This window comes from Barbus barbus, assembly GCF_936440315.1.
Source record: "Barbus barbus genome assembly, chromosome: 10".
NCBI classification, from domain to species: domain Eukaryota; kingdom Metazoa; phylum Chordata; class Actinopteri; order Cypriniformes; family Cyprinidae; genus Barbus; species Barbus barbus.
The window spans coordinates 8,480,117-8,506,765 of NC_136738.1; the positions used below are offsets into that span (position 1 = coordinate 8,480,117).

Sequence of the window (26,649 nt, forward strand, 5' to 3'; positions counted from 1 at the left end):
TACTATAAAATATTTTTATCCAACAATTTCTCACAATTTAGAGATTTTTTTATTATTATTTAAAGTTAAATGTAACTTTAAATTCTGACTTTATCAGACTTTGAGATTTGTCAGTATATATCACAGTTGTACAATGGCATTTTAGTGTCACAATAAAAATATGATTACAAGAATAAAGTCAAAATATACGAAATAAAGTCGTAGCATCGTGAGATTAAATTCCTAATATTTTGAGAATACAGTCAAAATTACCATAACAATGTTGAATTAATGAGAATAAAGTCTTAGTTGTTTTGCAGTACTATGATTTTTTTTTACTCAAAATATTACCTTTTATTCTCAAAATATTACAACTTTAATATGTTATTTTTGTGACTTTGTTCTCATATTGCTATGACTTTTTTCTTGTAATCTTGACTTTATTCTCAATATAATTCTCTTTATACTCAAAAGACTCTATTCTCGTCATCTTCTTTTTATATATGTATTTTTTGATGTGGCAATAAAACACTGTGATACAATTCAGACGTTCCTTCAATTGCAATTTGTAAATAAACACATTTCAACTCTTTTGTGCAATGTGCAGTTTATATTTCACAATTGACTTTTTTAAACTTTTAGACTGATAAGATTGTGATGTATATGAAATAGTCAAATTAAAAGAAATAAAGCAAGAATTGTGAAATAAAAGTTCTCAATCTTTTTTTTAATAATAAATATTGGAAATTATCGGTCTTCACATATTTCTGAATGGATTTTGAGTCAGAATTTAGTGAATATTAGTTTCAGAAGCATATGAGCACATTCTATTTGAAAGTTTTCATGAGCAAAATGATCTCTCCTATAGCTCCATTTTCTCTAAGTGCCATTCATGTGCACTTACAGGTTTCACAGTAATTACTATAGTAATTGTCTTCACCCTATTAGCAGCGACATATCTGATCTGACTGTTGAAACTAAAGATTCACACCTATTTAGTGCATCCTTTAACTCATCAGGACATCTATACAGTGATTAAGTGATCAGATTTCCATTCGCTGGCTTTTGTTTGTACACTGATAGGCTTTAGTCTCAGCACAACCGTCAACTGTTTTGAACTTTAGTGGTTGGGAAGAACATTTTCAGACCCCATGACTATTTCAAAGGGTTGAGGTTTTAAAGATTGTCCTTTTGACTAAATTGAAATCTCAACTACATCAAATGGATTACAGCTGTATCAGAACAAGCATTGTGATACAGGTATGGGTTAAAAACACTTTTCTGGTCCATGCGAGTCTCTAGTGTAAGTGTGTGTCTGTCCTTGCTCTCCTGTCATGCGGGGGCGACAGGAATGTAGCTGAGTTGCGTAACGCAATCGATCAGCAGTACACTGTGTGACAGTCAAAGGAAGTGAACAAGAAAGTTAGGATAGAGAGAGAGATGGAGATAAGGAAGCAGGGCTCGTGTCTCATAATTCTGAAGTAAGCGGCTATAAACTCAAGGGCAGTGTGTACTTCACTGCTGTACAGCATCAACAACATCAACACTTCCTGCGAAGGCTAAACACAGTAGCTGTAACAACACTGGAGCTGAGAAAAACATGTTTTTGGTTCAATTGTGATGTTGAAACTGATATCAAATCATTAATTTTGTTATGGATATCAGTTGAGGCGAACCCATCTGTCACAGAACGCCCATCTGTCTTATCATAGTATAAGAGACCCATAACTAAATTTTGACTCGATCTGCAGTTATTGTTTTGCTTTTGTAGTGCGGAATTGAAGTATGAAAATTCAGTCAAAAGATTTTTGTGCTTGTCTATGCAAAACTGTCTGTGGGTATTAGCCAGGGTGCTGCTATGCGTTTGCTAATGTGTTATGAATATTTTTAGGGTGTTGCATTGTGGTCGTAGTGTATTAGCTGGTTTCTAAGTGGTTGCTGCTCCAAGTAACAAAAAAACATTCAAAGACACTATAATATTTTGTCCCGCCTTAAATGTACACAACCGTTCAAATGTTTGGGGTCGTAAGATGTTTGTTTTTGAAATAAATTCATTATGTTCACCAATGATGGGTTTATTTGATCAAAAATGCAGTAAAAGTAATATTATTAAAATGTCATTTATTTCTGTGATCAAAACTGAATTTTCAGCCTCATTACTCCAGTCTTCAGAGTCACATGATCCTTCAGTAGTTGTTTAATATTTTTGTTGTTAGTATATTATGCATGATACCTTTTTTCAGGATACTTTGATGAATAGAAAGTTTAGAAGAACAGCATTTTTTAAAATAGAATTTAAAAAAAATTGTTTATCTTCCATTGGAAGTGCCTCACTGTAACCTACATTTTGATGTTTTTAAAGAAAATCAGCGGTAAGTCAGTTATTTTTTTGTTTATATCTATCAACGTTATGCCACAAATGCTGTTGAATGAGCTTAACCTATAATGAAACTGAAAAATTATTTTCATAGCTCAGGTTGGGGTTTGTATGAGCAGTTGTGTGATATATGAACCGTCTCTGATGCTGTAGTAGCATTGTATCTGGGTTTGTACCAGCTTTATCGTCCCTGTTGTTATGTGTGTTATGAGGATGATGACGATGATGTGCGTGGTGAGACCTGCCTCCCAGTTCCGGTCTGCAATCATTCATCATATATGGTGCTGTGAGTGTTTGCCGCACCGTTTGATCGCCTGCGCTGTGATTATGCATCACTCCATCCTTATGTAACGTTATATAACATAACCACCCACATCACTGCAGCTCTGACTGAAGAAACTTTCTCAAACTCAAATGTGTGTTTCAGAGCACTTATGGAATGAAGACATTTCGATGATTGTAAGCCTGTTGAAATACGGAAACTCATGATGTTGATGTTATTGACATTTGTATGTTGCTCAGAAAAAGCAGAGAGTGAGCGGTGGGGAGGAGAGGATGGAGGAATGAACAGGAAATGAGGTCAGGTAGCTGACGGTTATCATGCAAACTGAACAGCGCATTTAACATTTTATATAAGCAGAACATTTCATTCCAGTTTCTGCGTGGTTCGGGTTTGCTAAAATGAGGCTTTTGTTTATGAGAAGTGGGTGATAGTAGATTTCATGGCGATGCAAATTCCGCTTGCTTTTTTGAAATTAAAGAGTTCATTGTACTATGAATCATACTGTACATTTCAGAGCTCAAAACTTGAGTCAGAAAAGAGCATTTATTGAAACTTAGCTGCAGAAATGACTTGTTCTGAATATACTTGAATATTTCAGATCATTGGTGAGAACTGATTTAGATTGCTTTAATTGGGTATTAAACATTTATAATGTGGAATGTCATGGAATTTGCCAAATTTTAGATGTATAAATCAGAAGTAGGTACACTTAAATCAAAACGCGATATGGACTAGTGTCTGTGAATATTAAGCTGCAAAAAGACTAGAATGTAATCTGGCATGTTCTGCGTGTCTCTGTGAATACACACAAGCTACTGAAACTCATGTGTGTTTTCAGCCTCTGCTGCCTCAATATATGGGTACATGAACAGAAATCTCCAGAGCTGTGCTGAGAGTCAGTTCATGAGCATTTTACGGTTCTTTTGAGAAAAACTATCTTCATATCATATACAAACAGAAACTTAAAGGTCTTCACAGCAACCCATCAAAATAAAAGCTCAGTTTAACTTAAAGAAAGTTTATACGCAAAGAAAGGGGACGTGGTGTTTATTCTCGCTGTAGTATTGTTGCTACCGCCGTCGCCATTTAGTGGAGATGATATGTTTCGTTGTGAAAGCGAAAGTACTTTGTTTGGGCTTCCAAAAGAGGACACAAATAGAAAGCAGTGGTTAAGTTGCATTTACAACACTGTTTCAGAACAGTTCAACCCAAATATTCGAGTGTGTGCAGCGCATTTTACAGAGGCCTATTTCCTGAACCTGGCAGGAGAGTAGCCTTGCTTGCAGGCTTGTACAAAGACTGTTTCTATAAAGTGGGGCATTTCCAACTTTGCAAGGACAGTCTGACGCTTCTGACGCACAGCCTGTAAGTACGTTTCTGCTACTGACGATTCAAACGTGAGTTTTGAGCAGTGTAGAGTAGTGCTTGTTGTTTGTCGTTTCTCTGATCACAAATGCAGATATGGTAATGTTTAAGCGGCGCAATGCAACGTACATGTAAAAAGACAGTATAAGTCATTATAATCAGTAATTATGTCCCCACTTTTGGATGCAACAAATGCCTCGTTTGTGGATTTTATTGTTATACCCTGCGTCCCAATGTTCATACTGTCCATCCTAAATAGTATGGGAGATTACAATAAGTGTGTCCCAAAGCATAGTATATTGAAAAGAGTATGCCAAAAGTCCCCAGATGGTCTACTATTTCAGGTCGATTTTTGAAGTGTGAATCCGTGCACACTCTAATGGCTAAAATTGCCCACAATCCATTGCGCTTTGGAGAAGGATTCAGTCCAGAACTACAAACACGAATAATATGTGTTAGAAAAACTACAAACATGGCGGATGCGCGCGATCGACGGTTTGAGAGGTTTACAAAAAGGGGTTGAGTTACTAATAATCAACATTTAACCTGGTAAAAAGTATGAATTTATTGTTATCAGCGTTATATTTCATCTGCAACAGCAATGTGAACTTTTATAAACATCCATTTGGTCGTTAACTTTTAAATGCATCATTATGCAGGCCAATTTACAGTGAGTGTAACAGATGCGACAGAGCGGTCCGTTAAAGACGCAGTTGTGTGACGTGATAGTATGTCCCAAAGCTTTCCTACTCTTCTACTACACACTTAAAAGTGTGTACTTTTTCTTCACCAAAAGAGTACATACTTTAAGGGCTTAGTATAAGTAGGCACACTGGGACGCAGCATTAGTCTCGTCTCGCCGGGAAAGGCCATCACAATACGGTAAGGGGTGTAACATTTCCATCTCACGCTTGAGATATTCGACCAATCAGAACACACTGGATAGCTGGCCAATCGCAGCACGCCTTGATTCTCAGAACGATGAGCTTATTAAAAATCAACGCTTTTCAGAAAGGCGGGGCATAGAGGAGCAACAATAATGTACAGTATGTGAAATATAATGTGTTTTTTGAACCACGAACCACATAAACACCGAATTTGGTAAAAAAGGGGAAAAAAATGATGTATTTCATATTAGGGTTGTGACGGTGAGGAAATTTCCCCACAGGTTAATCGACGTGTGACAATTTTTTCTTCACTTTTAAATAGCTTGTTACTGCTGTCACTTTTTTTTTTTTTCGAATTAGCGGCAATTCGGCGTTAATTACTTGAATGGGCAAAAACAAAACACTATGACAAACGCACTTATTTTAGACACACACTTCAACAGGCATTTCAAAATCCTAAATATTGTCAAGCAGGCGCTTTTGCATTTTGTTACAAAACTAAATATTGCGTTATCGTCTTGCCTTTATCACCTCACTCTTGTCAGTCTGGCTTCCAGAAATTTATAAAGGAAAAAATTTAATTTGGAAGAAAAAAAAAACGGATAACATAGTTACGTGTACGTGTGTTACTGCAAATGTGATTTAGATTTTTTTTTTTTTTTTTTTTACATACTCAAAATAAAAGCTTCAGAACTATTTTGGAGTTAAAACAGCATAATCCAAATGATGATAGAGTATCATCTGTATCAGCTGTATTTGACCTTTAATATTGCTGTAAAGATTGCATTGGAAGAAAATATTGAGTTTAGACATGTAATGCCTGACATATGAAATAATAGTAGGAAAAATCTATTGTTTTGATTTATTGAACCCTTTTGAAAATTTGCATATGCATTTTGTATAGTATACATTTATATGGTATGATATAGTAAAATATGGAGCTTGAACGTGAACATTTTTAATCAAATGCCCAAACAGAGCAAAATATGTAATATGGTGCAGTTGCTGATATTTATGTGATCAAAAAGTAAGATGAAATTCTGATAGCCTTTAATGTAAATCAGTGTAACAGACTTAAAAATTGCATAAAATGCATGTAAATATCAGCTGTCACTTAATATTTCCTAGTAAAATGTCTTAGTAAGATGACTTTTGAATGCTTAGTTTTATGATCAAATCTCAGTAGTTTTTATTGTGGGGAACAAAACATATAATACAATACAATACAATGATGATTGAGATGAACTCAATGCTAAAAAAGGGTGGATTATGAAGTAAACTTATAATTGTATTAGACTAAGATCTTTTACTTCCTAAACTATCAGACAACAGAAGGCATGTATAAGTGTACAACAGGTTTTGATCATTTAAATGCCTTTATGGGATTAAAGGTGTGGCATTTCTGTGTCATAAATAGCATCAAACAGAAAGGCAAAGAAAATAAATGAATAAATAATACAATTGTTTTTGAACAGGATTCCCAAATTCTCCCACCATTGGTCAATCAAACTGACTGAAGGTGTTAGTTATCACAGCACTGGAGTCAGCTCTATGTAATGCCAAACATCAAATAATGACATCAGATTTAACTGTTAATAACTCAACATCATAGAGCAGCAGATGATGTGGCCAAATTGTGTTAGTCTGTGCGTGTGTGTGTATTTCTCTCTCTGAGAGATCTGGCTCAGAGAACGTCAAACTCCTGTGAACCCATCAGGTATTGAGTGTCAGACTGAATGAGTGATTGCACAAACAGATGGACTCGTTCGTGTCGTTTTGGGAGAAGAAAGGAAATAGCCTTGAATTAGCCATTCTTCACCTCCACCCCATTTATGACCAGCGTTTTGCTCCAAACGCATTTGTGAAAGCAGAAAGATCAATCTTGTCAATTAGAGATGGGCCTGTAAGCCCACTTCCTGCCAGACTGACTGGTCAGACACAGCATGCTGTTGCGCTCTGGAGCCGCAGTCCTCAAACGCAGGCCGAGTGCACTGCACACATATGAAAAGACCTGCCGTGTGAAGCCACCTGGCACAGGTAGCCGTCGGGGTGTGAGGGTTCCTTCAAGTCTGTCAGGAGATTGACTCTGACGCTGAGCGTTTCATCTCGGCTCCAGCGGTTTCATATTCTCTGCCTCGGTTTGGCTTATTGATCTGGAAGCCAGCAGGCGGGAGGTATCTCATCCAGCCCTCCATTTGGGCACTTTGCTCACTGGTGCTGGAGAGGATCGAGTCATGTGGTATTGATCAAAGGGAAACCTATGGTGTGTGTGTGTGTGTGTGTGCTGGCACGTCTGGATCCAACATACTGCTGTCAGAAGAGGATGAACAGTCCAGCTGAGATAAGAGAGAAAGACAGAGGAAGAGTGTGTTCGATTATAATTAACATTCAGTTCAAACTACACATTTGAAGTGCTTCACACATGCAGCATGGCACATTAGTGCCGAAGTTAATTAATAAAACAATGAAAAATAGAGTCTTGCGCAGGAAGGCACCGCTCTCATCTTTTTAAAAGCTAAATTTAAAAGTCTGCGTCGGTCAGTCAGCCTTCCAGGTTTAGTGCAAACTTTACTAAGCTAATAGAATTTAGTGAGAATGCAAGTGTTTGGGATTTATTATACATCGTTTGAGCTTAAAGTAGATTTAAAATGAAAATAAAAGCATAATGATGCTACTGCAACATATGCATCTTAAACATGCATCTTAAGTTGACTTTATTTATTAAGCAGGAAGACCTGTGTGTGTGCGTGCGCAGTTTGGGGTCAGTGAGATTTTTGTTTGAAAAAATTGGAAAAACACATCGTAGTAATCAGAAATGTTACTTGGAATGATTTTTGAAGGATCATGTGATGATACAGACTAGAGTAATGATGCTGAAAATTCAGCTTTGTATCACAGGAATAAATTTTCCATTTTCCAATATATTAAAATAGAAAACTATTATTTTGAATTGTAATAATAAATCACATTATTACAGTTTTTACTGTATCAAATGAATGCAACCTTAGTCTGCAAAAGAGGCTTTTTACAAAACCATAAAAAAAAAATTCTTACTGACCCCAAACTGTTGAATGGTACTTTATTTTACTTCAGATTTACCCCAAAATTGTGTTTACAAATTGCATTTGTAAACAAAGTGCATGTTTTGATTGACAGCTGTAGGTAGGTTTCGGGACAGACAGAAGTGAAGGTGGATTTAAGACAGAAGCGGTTTTTGACCGACGCCTTTCCAAATATCAGACAATTAATCATCCTGGCCAATATATCAGTGTATCAGTGTATAACGTGCAGTATAATAATAGCACACAAACAGAGACCGTGTTTAAACATAATCTCTTTCTGATCTGTTTGGAAAAGATCCAGAGTCATTTGGCTGATGCTGACATTGTGATTTATGAAGGCAGATTGCAGTATCTGATCACGTGTGCGTGTGTATGTGTGTGTGTGTGTGTGTGTGTGTGTGTGATGGGGACCAGGGACTCGTGAGCTTCTGTATGAAGCAGGAAGTTGATTTCATTACACAAACGGTGAGCAGGTTCAGGCCCGGTGAATCCCCGTGTCCAATATAGAAATTCACTCCATTTCTTTCTGGTGTTTTATTAATGTTTTATGAAAAACCCATTTCATTGAACAGTAAATAAATTCATGGGACTTTAAAAATGGATTTGAGTTGAAATTCTTTTATTACTTGTGAAGGAAAATGTTCTTTCTCTTGTATAATTCATATGGCTTGGCGAGATAAGAGATATGAAACTAGCAATGAAATAGTTAGGACATTGGTAACTGTGGGCAACGGTCAGGTTTGCGTAATTTTACAGAAATATTTGACCACACAATTACTCAGTTGAGCATTTACAGTCAAGTATTCCAGAGAGCTGTGTGATAAGATACATAGTAAGGCTACACAGTTAAGAAACCTCAATCATGATATGAATATATGCACTGTGCTGTGTGTTAGTGAAGTGCAGCACTGTGTTCATTTACACGTGAGCAGCTCAAGATCGGCCAGTGTTTTCAGCTCAGAACGGATTAGTTCACAGTCAATGCTGCTCCACACAAACGCTGTCTGTATATAAAATTGAAGTTTAATAGTTTAACATTTAAAAAAGAAGAAATTAAGAGAGATATTGATATTGGTAAGTATTAAATATTGTAATTTTCCAGTAGTAGTAGTAATAACCTTCGTCTTTGTATTCTTCGTATTCTTCTTCGTATTATTATTATTTTTGAGTGTTCCATTTGTAATATTCAGTAATAGCCATGTTTATATTTTTTATTTAAATTTTTTAAATTATTTAATTGAATAATTATTAGTATTGTAATCTTACACTTGCAATATAAAAAAAAAAATATTAATTAGTACATTTTTATAAAATACTCTTTCTGTTACAGAGAAATATTACAATTGTACTAATTTACTAGTTTTTGTAAAAAAATATTTGTTTTTTTTATCAAAATTAAAAATAAAATAATAATATTTGACATTTAAAAATTAATTAGGACATCCATAATTATTAATGCAATTTTACAGTTGTAAATTATATTAATTTTCTTAAACACACTTTTTTATTTTACAGTGAAATATTACAATAGTAATATTACAAAATATTACAATGTAATATTTCTTATTTTGTTCCTTAATTATAAAATAAATGATATTTTTCTTAAATACGCTTTTGTATTTAATAATAATAGCTATTATTGTTGTTATTGTTGTCGATGTTTAATATTTAAATATTTTAGAATAAATTGACATCCATAAATATTACAACAAATATTGTAATTTTTATTTGATAATATTTTATAGCTGATACATAATCACAAAATTTTAGCCAAATTGTGCAGCCTTACTAACAAGCAGCAAACCTGTAATTCTTTTCAAATTTGCAATTACAGTTTAAATTTTTTTCATCAAGTCGTGCAGTCCTCACACAGTGTGGGTTGTGTTTATGGTGGATTGGTGTGGTGGCTTTGTGCTTTTATTAGAGGAGTATGAGCTCAGAGCTGATCCATGACTCATTCACCTCTCATTACCGTCCCACTCCTTATCGCCCCCTACGCTCGCTCGCTCTCTCTCTTGCTCTCTCTCTCGCTCTCTCTCTCTCTCTCTCTCTCTCTCTCTCTCTCTCTCTCTCTCTGCCCACTCATGCGGTGGATTGGTTGCTGTAGGGGCGGAGCGAGCTCTCTCACAGACTCTGCTTGGATTGGCTGATTGGAGCTGTGTAATTCAGTGTGACTGTGGTTGGTTCGTCCCAGTCGCCCCCCTCGCGCTCTCTTTGAGGCAGCGTTCCAGAGAGGATATCTGCTGCTCGCAGACAGGACAGGATTAACTTAACAACTCATCTCATCTGCATATAGATGCCCAGAGAGAACCAGGCGCAGGGGCTTCACACACTCGCTGAAGAAACTCTGTTTGGACTAGTTGGACGTTCACATTGGTGATTTGTTTTGGCATCTTCAAATCTCTGGCAAAAGATGTAGAAGAGTCTGTTAGGGGATCTCGGAGTTGTGCTTAAGTTTTCTTTAGTTGGTGTCTTTGGTGTGGATTAACTCCTCAAGCGTGCGAGATGCCGTCTCGCGAGTCCTATGTTCTCCGTAAGGAGGAGAAGTCTCTAGTGCACAAGGCCAAGGCAGAGGGCAAGGAGCAGGGGATGGTGGCCGCTGCTCTGGGGATGAAGATGAGTCCTCAGAAACCTCCGGCCACTCTCTGGCAACCTCTCAAACTCTTTGCTTATTCGCAGCTCACATCGCTGGTCCGTCGAGCCACACTGAAGGAGAGCGAACGGGCGCCCAAGTACGAGAAAATCCACAACTTCAAGGTAAGGATCCACAAAGGCTCATGACCTGCTTTAATGGGATTATCTTACTAGAAATCAAATAAGGAATATGTCAAGCTTTTGCCTTTTTTTTGTCAATTTGTTTGTCAGAATTGTCTGAAAAAGTTTATTATTGTTACCCGACTGGATTTATTTTTTGTTCTTGTTTCATGCATAAAGCTTATTGTGGTGAGTTTGATAATATTGGTAATATTTCTTGGTATAATGTAAATAATATTGGTAATATTATTTGTGGTCAATCTGAACATTTTTTCATTTTTAAAATTTCAATTTGGCCTCAATTTTGCCATGAGTCATTGAAATGTTTTGTCAGTTTTATGTTTTTGTGATTTTAATTGTCTTGAAAGAAGAAATACTGCACAGTGTTGTCAAATTAACAAAAAACAAATCATTTAAAGTTTGATTGGTACATACTGGATTTCTTTCTTGTTTCATGCATAAATCTTGCTGAATTAATTTTGAATAAATTTGTGCTTAAACAAGAGCAAAAAACTATTGGGATTAGAAAAATAAATTTTGGTAATTTTTGGTAATATTATTATTTGTGGTTTATCGACTGTTTTTTTTATTGTTTTTTATTTATTTTATTTTTTTTTTGCATAATGGTCTCACTTGCATCTCGTTTTGACTATGATTCATTGAAATGTCGACTGTGTTGTGTTGTTGTGACTCACTTTCAGAGCGACTATGTCATAGCATGTTATGCAAATTCTCCCCAAATGTGATTTAAATACGTCCCGAGGGGTGTGTTGTTGCTGTGGCAGCGAGTGCAGTTTCAGGAGACGTTGGAAGACTTAAGATGCTGTAAACCACGAGTCTGTTATTTAGAGGCAGTTCAACCAGAGGTTCTGAAAAACAAATCAAATAAAAACATCTTCTGTTTGCATGAGAGAGAGGAAGGGAGCTCGAGGGAGGTTGTTTGGGGTGACAGATGGAGAGATTAGGAATTGATAGAGGATTGGTAAACATAACGGCGTTTCCTCATTTGGCTTCTGTCATCAGCAGGTAGTGGCGCCCCAGACCCCAGCCCCCTCTCAGCTTCAGTTTGTCTGTAGAGTCCAGAGACAGAGGTGTGCAAACCCTCACAGACTGCTGACTCCACAAAGAGCTCTTTCTGCTGCTGGCTTTCTCTCATGCTTGCGTTTTTCCCTTGTTGTCGCATGGTAATTGATGTTAAGATACTGGATAGTGGCTGCTTTTGTCAGCAGTAGATGAAAATTACTAAAGATTCAGGTTATTATTGTTAGAAACATAGAACCATCTGTGTTTATACTGCACATTCGTATAGTAGACATGGTATAGTGGGATAATGTACAGCCAGCTAGTTATTTAGCAAAAAAAAAAGGCTACCTGGGGGTTGTTATGTGTATTATATCATTTTATTATTTTATATTTAATTATGAATTTTTATTAAAAATACTATTTTTATTCATAATTAAAAAATGCTGCATAGATGTTTCATAGATGTGTGTATATATATATATATATATATATATATATATTTTTTTTTTTTTTTTTTTTAAATAAAACTACTTTGTTTTATTAATCATTTATATTTATATACTAGTCAACATTTGAAGTGGAGCAAAACCTTTCATCAAAGTTGTCCTAAAACACGTTCTTTTTTTCTTTTAGGACATCTTTCATTAATTTTTTTTTATCCACTTCAAATGTTGACTAGTGTATGTACATATAGGGTATATATAATATATAATTTTATATAATTTCATTATTTCTTATTTTTGATTATGAATAATAATTAAAAAAAATGAGAACCTTTTTTTTTATTATTATATTTTTTGTTAATTTAGACAATTTAAAAAATATATATGAATTTATTAAGTGGTATTTAACTTCTCTTTCATGTTTTAAATATAGAATATATAATTTATTTACTAGATAAATAAAATAATTAAATATTGATTTAAGTTTTAAAATCAGTTGCCATGGGCAACAGTAAGTTATAACATTTAGCCAATCAGAATAAAGTATTCCTGAAAGCCATTGTAATATAAATGATTCCATAAATATATATTTCATAAATAAGCAAGGCTTTCTTTTGATGATCCAGTAAGCATAATACTTTTCTTTGTCCTCTTTTCCATAAACTGTTAAATCCCCCAGCTCTGTAAATATTCAATCATTTAAATTCCTCCGGCCTCTTTTATATGTAAATAGGGCACTTCTCATGTTGATGTCAGTATGATGTACAGTTATTTCATCATCTACTGTAAGATGGTTCTACTGTTAGGATAGTAAACCCTGCCAGTTCCTGCTGCTAGACCTGAAGGGCTCTCAGAGATCCAGGGGCCCGTCCCTCAGGAGCATTTATGCGCGTTTGATTGGATGAGCTGTTACCAGGGCTTTCCTCCTGATTAATGCCCCCCCCCCCCACCCTCTTTCTCTGGCTGTTGATTAATTGTGATTGGATTCAACAGCAGCCAGATTTGACGCTGCTTGTGTCTCTAATCACACATTCATCTTTATTAGCAGGTTTAAACAGCTCAGAGGAGCAGAAGTTGATTTGTATTTGCATGTTGTCCTGTAGGTGCACACCTTCAGAGGGCCGCACTGGTGTGAGTACTGTGCCAACTTCATGTGGGGACTCATCGCCCAGGGAGTCAAATGTGCAGGTAAATCAACACACACCCAATGCAAAATCTCTATAGAAAACATGCTTTCCACCAAGTACCTTTCAGGTACTGAAATTCATAAAAGATGCATTATTTCTTAGTGTCAAGATTTTCATAATCTACAGAACCAGTAAAGAAGCTTGTGTTGAATGGAAAGGTTCTATGGATGTTAAAGGTTCTTCATGGAACTACAGATGGCCAAAAATAACCTTTATTTTTAAGACTGTAGGAAACAATTCAAAAAGGAAACAATTTCTCAAGTCAATTGAGATGCTGGCATGAAAAAATGTAAAAGTGGGGGGTTCTCCGTGATTATAATGGTGTACATTGTTTCACCCTTGTGTTTGTAAATGTAATGTAATTTGTGTGTCATTAAAGCTATTAACTTCCACCCGCTGAACCCCTTTCTGAAGTGTTCAATAGCTTCATCTAATGACATTAGGACAGATTTGGGGGTTTGTAAGGGGGTGAAGTGAGGATTCCTGTGTATGTCTCGGCGTGATGCTCATGCAGAATTGAATATGTGTTTATTCACACACACGATCAGAGCTCATATAGGTCAGTGTGTTGCTCAGGCTGATGTGTATGTGAATGCTCATTAGCCTGTGGAGGGAGCGTAGACTGGCCTACATCTGCAAGAAACCGGTGGAGTGCTGAAATGAGAACATTATGATGATAACAGACAGATGAAGACTTATGTTTTATTCCTTAGTGAGAGATACATTATTTTAAAAGAATATCCATCCACTTTCAGCCATTTGAAATTAAACCATTTTATTTTATGTATGCATGCAAGTTTTACATGAATAGTGATTTAAGTGCTTTCATTTAATCATGTTTTAATTCATATTTGATTATTTTGTTGCTACTATAGATTAGTCCTTGTTTTCATGATCATGTAAGATATAAAATGTCCATCTTTTTTTTCTGTACAAAACAGGATTTTTTAAAATGCGTATTAGGCGTTCTAATCTCTCTTTAAGAGAGTTTTCTCTTTGAGGAATGATATTGTGGTTGCTTGTTTGTTTTAATTATTTATTTATAGGATAATGTGAGCGACACATATGTTTTCATAATGCATGAATAATGCATGAAGCTATTTTGAAAGCAGCTTGTGTTCAAAATCCCTTATTCTGAGAGCCTTTTTACGCTACTTGGATCCACCTCCTTTTCTCACCTCTACCCTATCATTCTCTCTCGTTCCCTCTCTCTCTCTCTCTCATTCTGTGATGCCAGCATAATCTAGGGCAGTGAAATCTCATTTGATGTAGAGATTTGCATTCAACGTTGTGATCTGGCATGCTTTCTTCTTTCTTTTGCTTTTTGTCTGTGAGAGCGAGACTCCGAGCTATTATTTTGGGTGTCTGCCAGCGTGCCAGCCCCAGTGCCCAGGCATGTTGTGCCACATTGCCTCATGAGAGGATAAAGCGTCCCCCTCCCCCTCGGCCCAGTCCATCATGGCAGAGACTGAAAACAAAGCTGGCATGTCTTTATAATGAGAAGAGGGGCTGAGAGCTCACAACCAGCTCCACTTTACACACACACACACATTAAAATGCAGGGCTCGTCGCAGCACTGGGTCACACAGTGAGTGTGAGAGGGAATTTCAGGATACAGGAACCGCTCAAAACATTCTCACAATGGTAGAAGACGTCTGAATTTAGCTCAAGATATTTGCCTCTACAATGCCTTTGGGTAACACGTTAACTAAAGCCTGTATTTATGATGTGTTGTGGATGCTCCTAATTAATAACCTTTAACTGAATGGTTCTTTGTGGAACCAAAAATGGTTCTTCTATGGCATCGCTTGAAGAACCTTTTGAAGCACCTTTATTTTTAAGAGTGTAGGCATAATGCTTTACTCTTTGTGGTGCAGTGAAAAAAAAATTGTACACAATTTTGTCATGCATAGGCAAATAACTATGCATGTTCTGCATAGGCAGAAAATGTCTCAAGATAAATGCATTATATTGCCATATCTATGTTGTAACTGTGGTTTAAGCAGAATAATTGACTCTGGACCACTGAATTATTGAAAAGGAATGTGCATGCAAAGGATGCATTGCAAACCCAGGTGTGCATTAATTTTCAATAATTCAATGGAACGGAGTCATTTACAGCTGATTATTGCATGTCTTCTCAGGAAATGTGAGTGCATTATAATGCAAAACTAAAACCTTAGAAAAAAAAAAAATTATAAAATAAAAATTTATAAAATTTGTAATTAACCATTATCAAATAACAAACATTAACTAAATAGTTTTTATTTTACTTTTTATTTTAATTTTGTTTCCACTCGCTGTCAAGGCGACACATCTCATTTTCATTTAGTTTAAGTTGTAGTTATAAGTAATAAAACAACCAACACTAAATACACTAAAACTATATAGACAGGCTAGACTATATAGGCTGTATAGGTAAAATAAATACTAATAATAATTACAAAAAACACAGCAAAATTAATAAAAATTCAACAAAAATTAAAATGAAATCAGAAAATATACAACTAAAATATTCAAAATATTAACTCTGATAATATATCAATGATACTAAAATAAGACTGTCATTTAATATCGTAATATTGAATTTTATATACCGGTTTCAAATAAAACCCATTTTACATCTAATAGCGCTTCTAAAGAAAATCTTTTGGCTATTTTAGCCGTCCTAAAGGCTTAAACTACATGCACTCATTCTCAAGCGGAGATGTGTTTGTTGTATGTATGCGTCCACATGTGGGCCAGGGGTCACCTCTACGCCACTTTGCTGAACAAGGCCTCGGCAGACCAGAGTTAACAGATTGAATGCATTAGAGATGTGCCCTCCATTAGCGCCTGTCTCCTCCACTTATCATAAACCTCGCTCTTCTTTTTCAAAAATAATTACAGTTCTGCATGGCTGAAGTCTCAAGACGACAGAGTCGCTCAAGGGGCCGTTTTTTAATCACACGCCGCAGAATCTTTACAATAAGTGTCAGCGAATAATTCATTATTTGCATTCAATGGGTTTGCATTAGACTTCATTCTAATTCCAGGAGTCAAAAGGAAAAAAAAAAAACTATCACTTATTATTGTTTTGAGGTAAAAAAAAAAAAAAAAAAAAAAAAGGGAAATCAGCCACCAGCTACAGATTAAAATTTGGGGTCAAAGATGTAACATTCATTTTTTTACCCCCTCTTAAGCTCTTTATGACCTAAAAATGCATGCTTACACAAAACAACTTTCTGTAAAAAAAAAAAAAATATATATATATATATATATATATATATATATATATATATATATATATATATATATATATATATATATATATATATATATATATATATATATATTTTTTTTTTTTTTTTTAAAAAGATAAAATGAAGCAGTTCTAAAATATGTTTGGGAGGAAAAATGTCTAGAAATTTTTTTAGAGAGAAAAGTTTCTAGAAAATATCCCAAAATTGAAATTTATTACATAAAATCATCGTTCATGATTTACAATTTTCATGTAAATAATGCTTTTTGCAGCAAAATATTTTTGTGTAAAAATTTTTTTATCATTTTCTTTTCAACGTAAAGATGTGTACAGTAAGATTCACGAAGGAAGGTGTAACTTGCCATTTTTAGAGTTATTAAATCCAACTTTTTGTATGAAAACGGAGTATGAATAAGTATGAATATTATATTTCTAAGAAAGTGGCACATGCATTTTAAGATTTAAGATGTTTGCTTTTCATCATCCTTAATTGTAATTGCTCTTTAGTAGACAGTCAAAGGCTGATGAAATGATTCAGAATGACAGTCTTGTGGGTTTGAATCTTGCAGGCAGTCAGAGAGGAGAGCAGCAAGGCGTTTGGCCCATTTATTGCAGGAAATGAGGTCTGGTGAAGCCCCCAGGACTGACAATCACTGCCCACTCCACCATTATGTTTGAGTACAGATCTGAAGAGCAGTAGCACTCCATATCTCTCTCTCTTTCCTCCAGGTTACGTTGTTTTCAGTGTGGATCACTGAGCATCCCACACATCTGCCCTGAGCGCGCAGTCTTTTATTTGTCTGCTTCTTGTCTCTGTTTTTCTGCGTTCTTCCTCTTTTTTTCTGTTTTCTGTCTCTGGTACCTGCTTTGAAGCAGCTGGCCAATTTAGTAGGCCACATTATATATTAATCAGCTAATTTGCCTAAATTTGCATTTGCCTTGCGAGTTTGTGTGTGTGTGGGGGGGGGGGGGGGCTGCTTGCTTGGGTGCAGTTGGGGGTTGGTTAGTTTTTGCTGTTTAAAAGAACTAATTTAAAGGTTTTTTGTTTAGTTTTTTTGATAGTGTGCCATTTAAGCTATTATTGATTTCCTGGTAGAATGTGAAACATTATCAAAAAGTATTGCTGTTTGTTTAAGAAACCCAACATAACAGCATAGGCTCAACCAGTAACATGAGTTGGGGGCGGGACTATCTGTTTGTCCCATAAACAAACATTTTCTGTTTTGTTTTGTGTTTTGAAATTCAGGATAATTTATTAAACGAGAGCAAAACTCATTTTCATATACATTTTTTATTTTACAGCTCTTATGTAAATTTCTCATTCTTGCGTAAAATGTTTGTACAATTCTTGCATATATTGTCACATTTTATGTAAATTGTAACAATTTACATATTCCGCTTGTGTTTGATGGATTCAGCTTTTTATTTTCGCATTTACTTGTTTTTACAGGAAAACAACTACATTACTTTGTTTCCTAAAACAGTTTGTTTGTTTGTTCTTTCGTTCATTTATTTATATATTAGGAGAAATGTATATTTGGTGAAGTGTTTTATAGTTCCACCAGAAATTAAAATTGTCATTATTTTTTTCGCTTTCACGTCGTTTCAAAACTGCATTACTTATTTTCTTCTGCAGAACATAAAATGTTATTTTGAAGAATGTTGGTAACTACATAGTTTTACAGTAACCATCCCTTAAATTAGCTATTGTTTACGTATTTAATTTTTTCACAGGTTCTCAGAGATTTATTTTTGAGGGTTATGAAGCTATTAGGTGCCTGGAATTGCTCATGCATATTTTATAAGGCACCATTTGTATTCCTGGCATGTTCTGTCATCGCCAAGGTGACACTATTGAAATCCCCATCAGCCAATCAGAAACGCTGTCATCACTGATCAGAGGTCAGGAGAGGTCACTGATTAAGCAGAATGAAAGCTCAGCATGCTGGGGACTCTATTTTAACTAAAGCACATCCTCCTCAGGATCGATAATATCTGTGTCAAAACCGCTGCCTTCTACACACAACATACTTATTCAGTGATTTCAGCGTATGACTGAACACAGTGGATTTACTGATTGATTTAGCCATTGTTTTGACAGGAATGATGAAAATAAAGACTAGGAATGGGTTTGTTCGGTCAGCTGAAGTGTATTTGTGTTTTGTGTGTGTTTCTCAGATTGTGGGTTGAATGTCCATAAGCAGTGCTCTAAAATGGTGCCCAACGACTGCAAACCGGACCTGAAGCATGTGAAGAAGGTTTACAGCTGTGATCTCACCACGCTTGTCAAGGCTCATAATGCTAAACGACCCATGGTGGTGGACATGTGCATACGAGAGATCGAATCACGAGGTAACTAACTCACCGACTCTGATTTACACTAAACATTGATGCAGAGATATAAAACTTCTTGCCTGTACTGTTGACCAGTGTTATGGCCAATGGCTGATATTATTTTATAAATATTTTATGTTGTGTTTTTTTTTTTGTTTTTATTTTTTGTTTATTTTTCACAACATGGTCAATGATAGATAGTGGTTTTTCTAATAAACATAAAACTACTTGCTAATGCTGATTTTCCCTATTATTTTATTTTATTTATTTATTTTTGTTTTTTGTTTCATGTTTTTAATTTGTTTTCACAAGATCAGATTTTTTAATCAACAAAAACTGCTCGTTTATACTGATGTTACTAACAATGTTATGACCTCTGGGTTCTGTTTTGTTTTGGTTTTCTTCTGCCCATTTACTAATACTAAATAATATTTTCGTTTAACAGGCAAAATGTCCAGAGTTTTTGACAGTGCTACACATGATTACCTTTGCTTTTATTGCATTAGAGATGCAGCTAAGCATTATATGTACTATATAACACATTCTTCAAACATCTTGTCTCTCAGGTTTGAAGTCGGAGGGTCTCTATCGAGTCTCTGGATTCAGTGACTTAATTGAAGATGTGAAGTTATCGTTTGACAGAGGTGAGTGGCATTTTGTCTGATTGTGTACAGTACTGATCTGTCACAACCCCACATTCCTACACGCGTATCTGTGTGTGTAATCCTGATGAATCGCATACACATGCTCATCGCTGCTTTTTTAGGTCACTCTTTGTCTTGCGTATAGAGCTGTGGGTTTATGTAATGTGAAATAGTCTGAGCTGCTTAAATGTTAAAGTGGCACATTTGTAGGAGGATTTTTGCCCATCTGTTGGTATTCAGATGCATTACAGTTTCATAATGACTTTCATTCCGGATATGAGGATATGAACAATCTAGAGAGAAAGAAATCATGTGATCTCTACAGGTTTCTACTGGACGCTGTGACGGCTGCAGTGTTATTTCAATTCTGTACAAGTAGAGTTCTCATAAAGACAGTTATTTGTTTATTCAGTTATTTGATCCATCAGGGTTTTTATATTATTTGTACTATTTTTATTTTTAATTATTCCATTTTTCCTTTTTGTTAATTGAAATAAATCTCAGATAATATATATATGCAAAAACAGAAAAACAGATAACTCTGTTTTTTTAATTTTCAAAAATCATGTTTTTTATTGTTATCATGTTTTTGTTTTATTGTGTTAGTTGTTTTTTTTGTTATTTTTAACCTAGTCAAAATATATATATATATATATATATATATATATATATATATATATATATATATATATATATATATATATATATATATATATATATATATATATATAAAATATAAATAGATGAAAACTAAAAAAATTTAAGTTGAAGTACTAAAATTACTAAAACGAAAACATTTTGTAAATATTAAAAAAATAAATAAGTAAACATAACAAAACCAAATAAATCAATGATTACAGCTATACAAGGAAGTTCAGAAATGTTAATAAATATTATTATAGTAGTTATTCGACTACAGTCTACCAACTACCAGTCGAAATTCTGAATAATTCTGATTTTTATTGTTTTGAAACGTCTCTTCTGCTCACCAAGGCTGCCTGTATTTGATCAAAATAGAGTAAAAACACTAATATTATAAAATTACAATTAGTTTTCTTGTTTTAATAATATTAATAATAAAATGTAATTTACAATATTCCTTTGAAAAGATGAATTCCATTATGACCATTTCCTCAAAAATATCAATCAGCACCAACTGAAGAAAGAAGAAATGTTTCTTGAGCAGCAAATCAGCATATTAGAATGATTTCTCAATGATCATGTGATAAAAGATGCTTGATTAAAGATTATAATTGCTGAAAATTCAGCTTTGCATCATAGGAATAAATTGGATTTTCATATATATTAAAGTTTTAAATTGTAATAATCTTTCACAATTTTACTATATTTACCTCTATTTTTGTTCAAATAAATGCAGTCTTCAGAGAAATTTTAATGACTGTTTGACCAGTGCTCTTTAAATAATACTGAAATAACACCGAAGTCTGGAATACAGAAACAGTTATATTGCATAATAACACTAAAACACCTGCACCATGCAGCATCACAGTACAGAAGTATTCTCACAAGCTCAGAATAAGATAACGTTAGCTAAATGTCTTCATGCTCAGTCCCTGGAGCCAAACAAGAGTGCTGTCAGTGCGGATGAGTGCAGTTCCCATAGCATTGCTTCCAGTAGCAGAGGACTGACTCTCCCTGGAGCTGAGGGTGAAATGTGTTTGTGTGTGAATGTGTTCAGATGGAGAGAAAGCAGACATCTCTGTGAACGTCTATGAAGACATCAACATCATCACAGGTGCTCTTAAACTCTACTTCAGGGACCTGCCGATCCCCGTCATCACGTATGATGCATATCCACGCTTCATCGAGGCTGCCAGTGAGTCACACGCTCCACATTTCTCCATTAGACAATGCGCCTGACACTCAATTCTGGCTCTTTCCCCATATTTCACCTCCTTTTATTTAATAAAAAAGCTGAATTCATCAAAAGTAAGAGATATTTGCTCAAAACAGCATGAACATGTCTGTGTGATGTGCCAATGGCAGAATTGCCAGAACTGTTTTTTGAAGCATGTTGTTGTACGTACAATTGCAGTTTGTTTATTTAATGTTTGTTCTTTGAACATAATCACATTAGAATTTTAAACTTCAAAACTGTCCCAAATTTTGGTATGGGGTTAAAGAAAACTACAAACCTCAAATGTAATAAACAGAAAATAAAGCAGCTCATATAATATCCAGAATTGATATCCAGATTTTGCTGCCTGCAGATCTGTTTGACAATCACACTGCAGATGTATCGAGACAGATGAGAGTTTTTGACCTGGCTGTTTTTGTTTGTTTGTGTCAGAGCTGACAGACCCAGATGAGCGTTTGGAAGCTCTGCACGAAGCTCTGAAGCAGATGCCTCCTGCTCACTGCGAAACACTGCGATATCTCATGGCACATTTGAAGAGGTGAGAATTATATAATCATTAATATTCCATCTGAAGTAACAAAATGTGTTTTGTACCTGTAAATTACATTGATATCCACCATAATAATGCAGGTGGTAAATCAGAGACATGTTAAATTCACAATAATTTTATAACAAGTAGCTTTTCCACAAGCGGAGTAGGTATATATTAAAGGAACACTCCACTTTTTTTGAAAACAGGCTCATTTTACAACTCCCCTAGAGTTAAACAGTCAAGTTTTACCATTTTTCTTTAATCCATTCAGCCGATCTCCGGGTCTTACGTTAGCACTTTTAGCTTAGCATAGATCATTGAATTGGATTAGACCATTAGCATCTAGCTGAATGACCAAAATGAGTTTCGATATTTTTCAAATTTAAAACTGGACTCTTCTGTAGTTACATTGTGTACTACGACCGATGGAAAATTAAAAGTTGCGATTTTCTAGGCCAATATGGCTAGGAACTATACTCTCAAGGATTAATCAAGGAACTTTGCTGCTGTACCGTGGCTGCAGCTGGCTCAATGATATTACGCAGCGCCTGAAAGTAGTCCCCAGCTATATCATAACTAGTTACCTAGCTGGGGACTACTTTCAGGCACTGCGTAATATCATTATAAAATTGGGAGCTGTAAAATGAGCCTATTTTCAAAGATATTGGAGTTTTCCTTTGATATATAATAGCTGCACAGTGTCATGGGTGTAAATACAAAACACCATCGACACACGACACTAAAATACTGCAAAAATGTTCATTTAAAGGGATAGTTCTCCCAAAATGAAAATTTGATGTTTATCTGCTTACCCCCAGGGCATCCAAGATGTAGGTAACTTTGTCTCTTCAGTAAAACACAAACAAAGATTTTTAACTTAAACCGTTGCTGTCTGTCAGTCATATAATGGCAGTCAATGGGATCCATGGCTTTGAGAGATTAAAAAAAAAACATACACAGACAAAACCAAATTAAACCCTGTGGCTCATGACGATACATTGAGGTCTTAAGACACGAAACAATCAGTCTGTGCAAGAAACTGAATAATATTTATATAATTTTTAGGACAACAATGTCTAAGTGTCCTGAGCGCGTTCATAACAGTCGGCGTGGAAGCGATCTGTTGCGTGTATATGTCACTCATTGTTTAGATTGCTTCCACGCATGCGTCTACTATGCCAGAGCATAGAAATGTATAGATACCCCATTCAATCGCTCCAGGCATGTAGATGCAGCCGCCATCTTGGAATGGTCAACTTGACGTCATTCACCATACTGTGTGTTATGTGGCGGACGGCTTATGTATAGCGGCCCATAGAAACAGTCACTAATGAGGTATCTACATATATAAATCTATCAAAGATAAAAAATATAAATACTGCTCAGTTTTGTGCACAGACCGATCGTTTTGTGTCTTAAGACCTCAATGTATCGTCACGAGCCGCAGGGTTTAATTTGGTTTTGTCTGTGTATGTTTTTTTTTACTCCAAGCCATGGGTTCCATTGACTGCAATTATATGACTGACAGACTGCAACGGTTTGTGTTCTACTGAAGAAACAAAGTCACCTACATCTTGGATGCCCTGGGGGTAAGCAGGTAGACATCAAATTTTCATTTTTGGTTGAACTGTCCCTTTAACATATGATGTAGCATAATCCCTATTGTACATTACTGATAACAAGAAATAATATTTAAACGAAATACCATTAAATGTAGTGTGGGAATGTCCGTTTATGGTTTTCTGCTGTAAATTACAAAATGACTTTTAACTTCCAAAATCTGTACATTTTAACAGTTTTTAGTGTAGCACTTTTACAGTGTCGTACCATTGAAAGTACAGTTAAAGTTCATATTTATTGACACTCGTGTGTGTGTGTGTGTGCAGGGTAACTCAGAACGAGAAGGATAACCTAATGAATGCTGAGAATCTGGGGATTGTGTTCGGCCCGACTTTGATGCGGGCGCCTGATCTGGACGCCATGACGGCTCTGAACGACATCCGCTACCAGAGGCAGGTGGTGGAGTTACTCATCAAGAATGAAGACATCCTCTTCTAGCATCACTGTCGTGAATGCACCTCCATACTGTTTACCGCAGCTCTGCGCTGCGCTCTTCTGCTCTGACTCAGTCTGGACTCCCACATGAAGGACTCTTGTATTATAGTGCATTTTTGGACCAGTACTTACTAACACTTCTCCCTGTCTGATGGGTTCTTTTCCTGTATCTTGCATGTCTTCCTCCCCATTTTTGTCGGGGGTCGCTGAAGCTGAAGGGTGTGACGTACCTCAGCATTATTATGGGATGGTATCGCTCTGTCGCGTCAAAAGCGGTGGAGTCCGGCAGACCGGGTTTCTGTTCCAAACAGGCGTTTTTGTTTTGTTTTGTAAAACATTGTGAATTTGATATTGTCAGTTTTGGAGACACTTTACCTGATGGGCCATAAATAAAGATGGTGACATTGTCCAGGCATAATAATCTCCTCACATGATATATAAACTCTTGTTCAGACAATCCTCAGTCATCATTCATAGAGGCTTGGTATTCATGTATGTATATGAATGTTTGTCGTTGACTTGGCTCAGCAGGTAAAGTGTTGCCAGGGGTTTTTCAAAATCTGTGATTTGTTTTTATTTTTGGTTGTTTTTTTACTCCTTCCGTCAGGTTGATCTGACTCTGCTCTGCCTTCACATGTCGAAAGTCAAAATGACTTCTGCTGTAGACAGGAAGAATATTTACAGTCCATGTACATTTCAGGATCCTTGTTCTTAGACTCGCCTTTAGAAAACACTCTTACGCTCACATGACTGCTTGATGTTTTTTGGTTCTGTGTTTTTGTATTTGATTTCAGCATGAATACGCTAATTTATTAAAATTTACTTTTAGTACTGTGTTCTGGCTCAATTAATTCTAAACAAATATATCCATAAAAATGTTATCTTTTGTTAATTAATGTTTGAAAACGATTGCTTAATATGGAGTGCAACAGTCCAGTAAGTAAAAAAAGAAGAAAAAAATCCCATTTATTTTGTCAATAGAGGATTTGATTTTTCGCAATAGTTGATAAACTTTTATAGACAGACCTACTGTGAGCTGCGAGGTTGTTAAATAATGGAGTGTTTCTTTAAGCCTTCAGCCTACATTATACTTTTTTTAAAAATAATCATGTTTAACAGTGGCATTTCTTTTGAAAAACTACATTACCCATGATTCTGCAAACAGAGATTCAAAAGAACTTTAGTATGCACAAACAACATCTCTAAATCAATATTGATCTGTTGTTTTTTGCAGTGCTTCATGGTAGGGTTTCCCTAATGAAGGCTGTTAAGTACACAGTCTTGCTGATTTTCAAATATTTTTGTATTGTGATTCGCCTCATAGCTGGTTGGTTTGGTTCATGGCTTATAACTATTTGACAAAGACTTTTTAAAAATCCCTATTGAAAAAAATAGATGGGAAAAATAGTTAAGAATCCAAGGAAAGTGAAAAAGGAGGCGGGCACTGTTGAACTCCATTGTGACACCCAGGAAGTGACATCATTGTAGACTGTCCGCAACATGATGGAAAGATTACTGCAGTTCACTTTCTCAATTTTTACACAAATTGTGTTGAATGCATTAGTTAAGTTAAACCGCTCAACCTGGTCACCCAAATTATTGTAAGCAAAAATAATTTATGGCAAATAAAAGTTTTGTAAAAAAAAATATTTGGTCGCAAACTAAATAATTGCTACTGAATGCTTAATTTAGGATAAACCTGTTACTTAAAGGAACACTCCACTTTTTTTGAAAATTGACTCATTTTACAACTCCACTAGAGTTCAACAGTTGAGTTGTACCTTTTTTGAATCCATTCAGTCGATCTCCGGGTCTGGCAGTAGCACTTTTAGCTTATCTTAGCTTAGCATAGATCATTGAATCGGATTAGACCATTAGCATCTCGCCTGAAAGTAGTCCCCAGCTAGGTGACTAGTTATGATATAGCTGGGGACTACTTTCAGGCGCTGCGTAATATCATTGAGCCAGCTGCAGCCATGGTACAGCAGCAAAGTTCCTTGATTATTACGCCGGAATGAGAGTATAGTTCCTAGCCATATCAGCCTAGAAAATCGCAACTTTTCATTTTCTGTCGGTCTTAGTACACCATGTAACTACAGAAGTGTCAAGTTTTAAATAGGGAAATTATCGAAACTCTTTGGTTATTTTTGAGCGAGATGCTAATGGTCTAATCCGATTCAATGATCTATGCTAAACTAAAAGTGCTACCGCCAGACCCGGAGATCGGCTGAATGGATTCAAAAACAGTGAAACTCAACTCTTTAACTAGGGGAGTTGTAAAATGAGCCTATTTTCAAAAAAAGTGGAGTGTTCCTTTAAATTCTGTACCTGTTCGGACTTTTTCATATTGAATTCCTTCTATTTTGATCTTTGATGTTTATTTTTAGAAAATAATCCCACATGAAAATTAAACTTCGAAATTGTCCTAAATTTTGGTAACAGGGTTGAAAAATTGCACTCCTAGTATTCAAGAAATGGAAAGTAAAGCATCTCATATAATATTTAGTTTATGCTGAACAAACCACCTCCTTCTACGCCTTTTTCTGAGAACAAATAAAACATGGTTTTTTTAAGATGTGGGAGCCCTACTGTGTGCAGCATATT

At 35.5% G+C, this 26,649-nt stretch overlaps 1 protein-coding gene across 1 annotated transcript in view; it reads left to right on the forward strand.

Moving 5' to 3' along the window:
* LOC306875693 (N-chimaerin-like) overlaps positions 1–25,682 on the forward strand; it is a 64,927-nt gene extending 39,245 nt beyond the window's left edge. The window contains exons 7-13 of the mRNA XM_079426373.1: positions 10,633–10,710; positions 13,277–13,361; positions 18,780–18,953; positions 19,502–19,579; positions 21,279–21,416; positions 21,891–21,996; positions 23,877–25,682. Coding sequence (XP_079282499.1) covers positions 10,633–10,710; positions 13,277–13,361; positions 18,780–18,953; positions 19,502–19,579; positions 21,279–21,416; positions 21,891–21,996; positions 23,877–24,048 — 831 coding nt within the window. The 3' untranslated portion in view covers positions 24,049–25,682. The remainder of the gene's footprint in view (positions 1–10,632; positions 10,711–13,276; positions 13,362–18,779; positions 18,954–19,501; positions 19,580–21,278; positions 21,417–21,890; positions 21,997–23,876) is intronic.
* Positions 25,683–26,649: the final 967 nt, after the last annotated feature.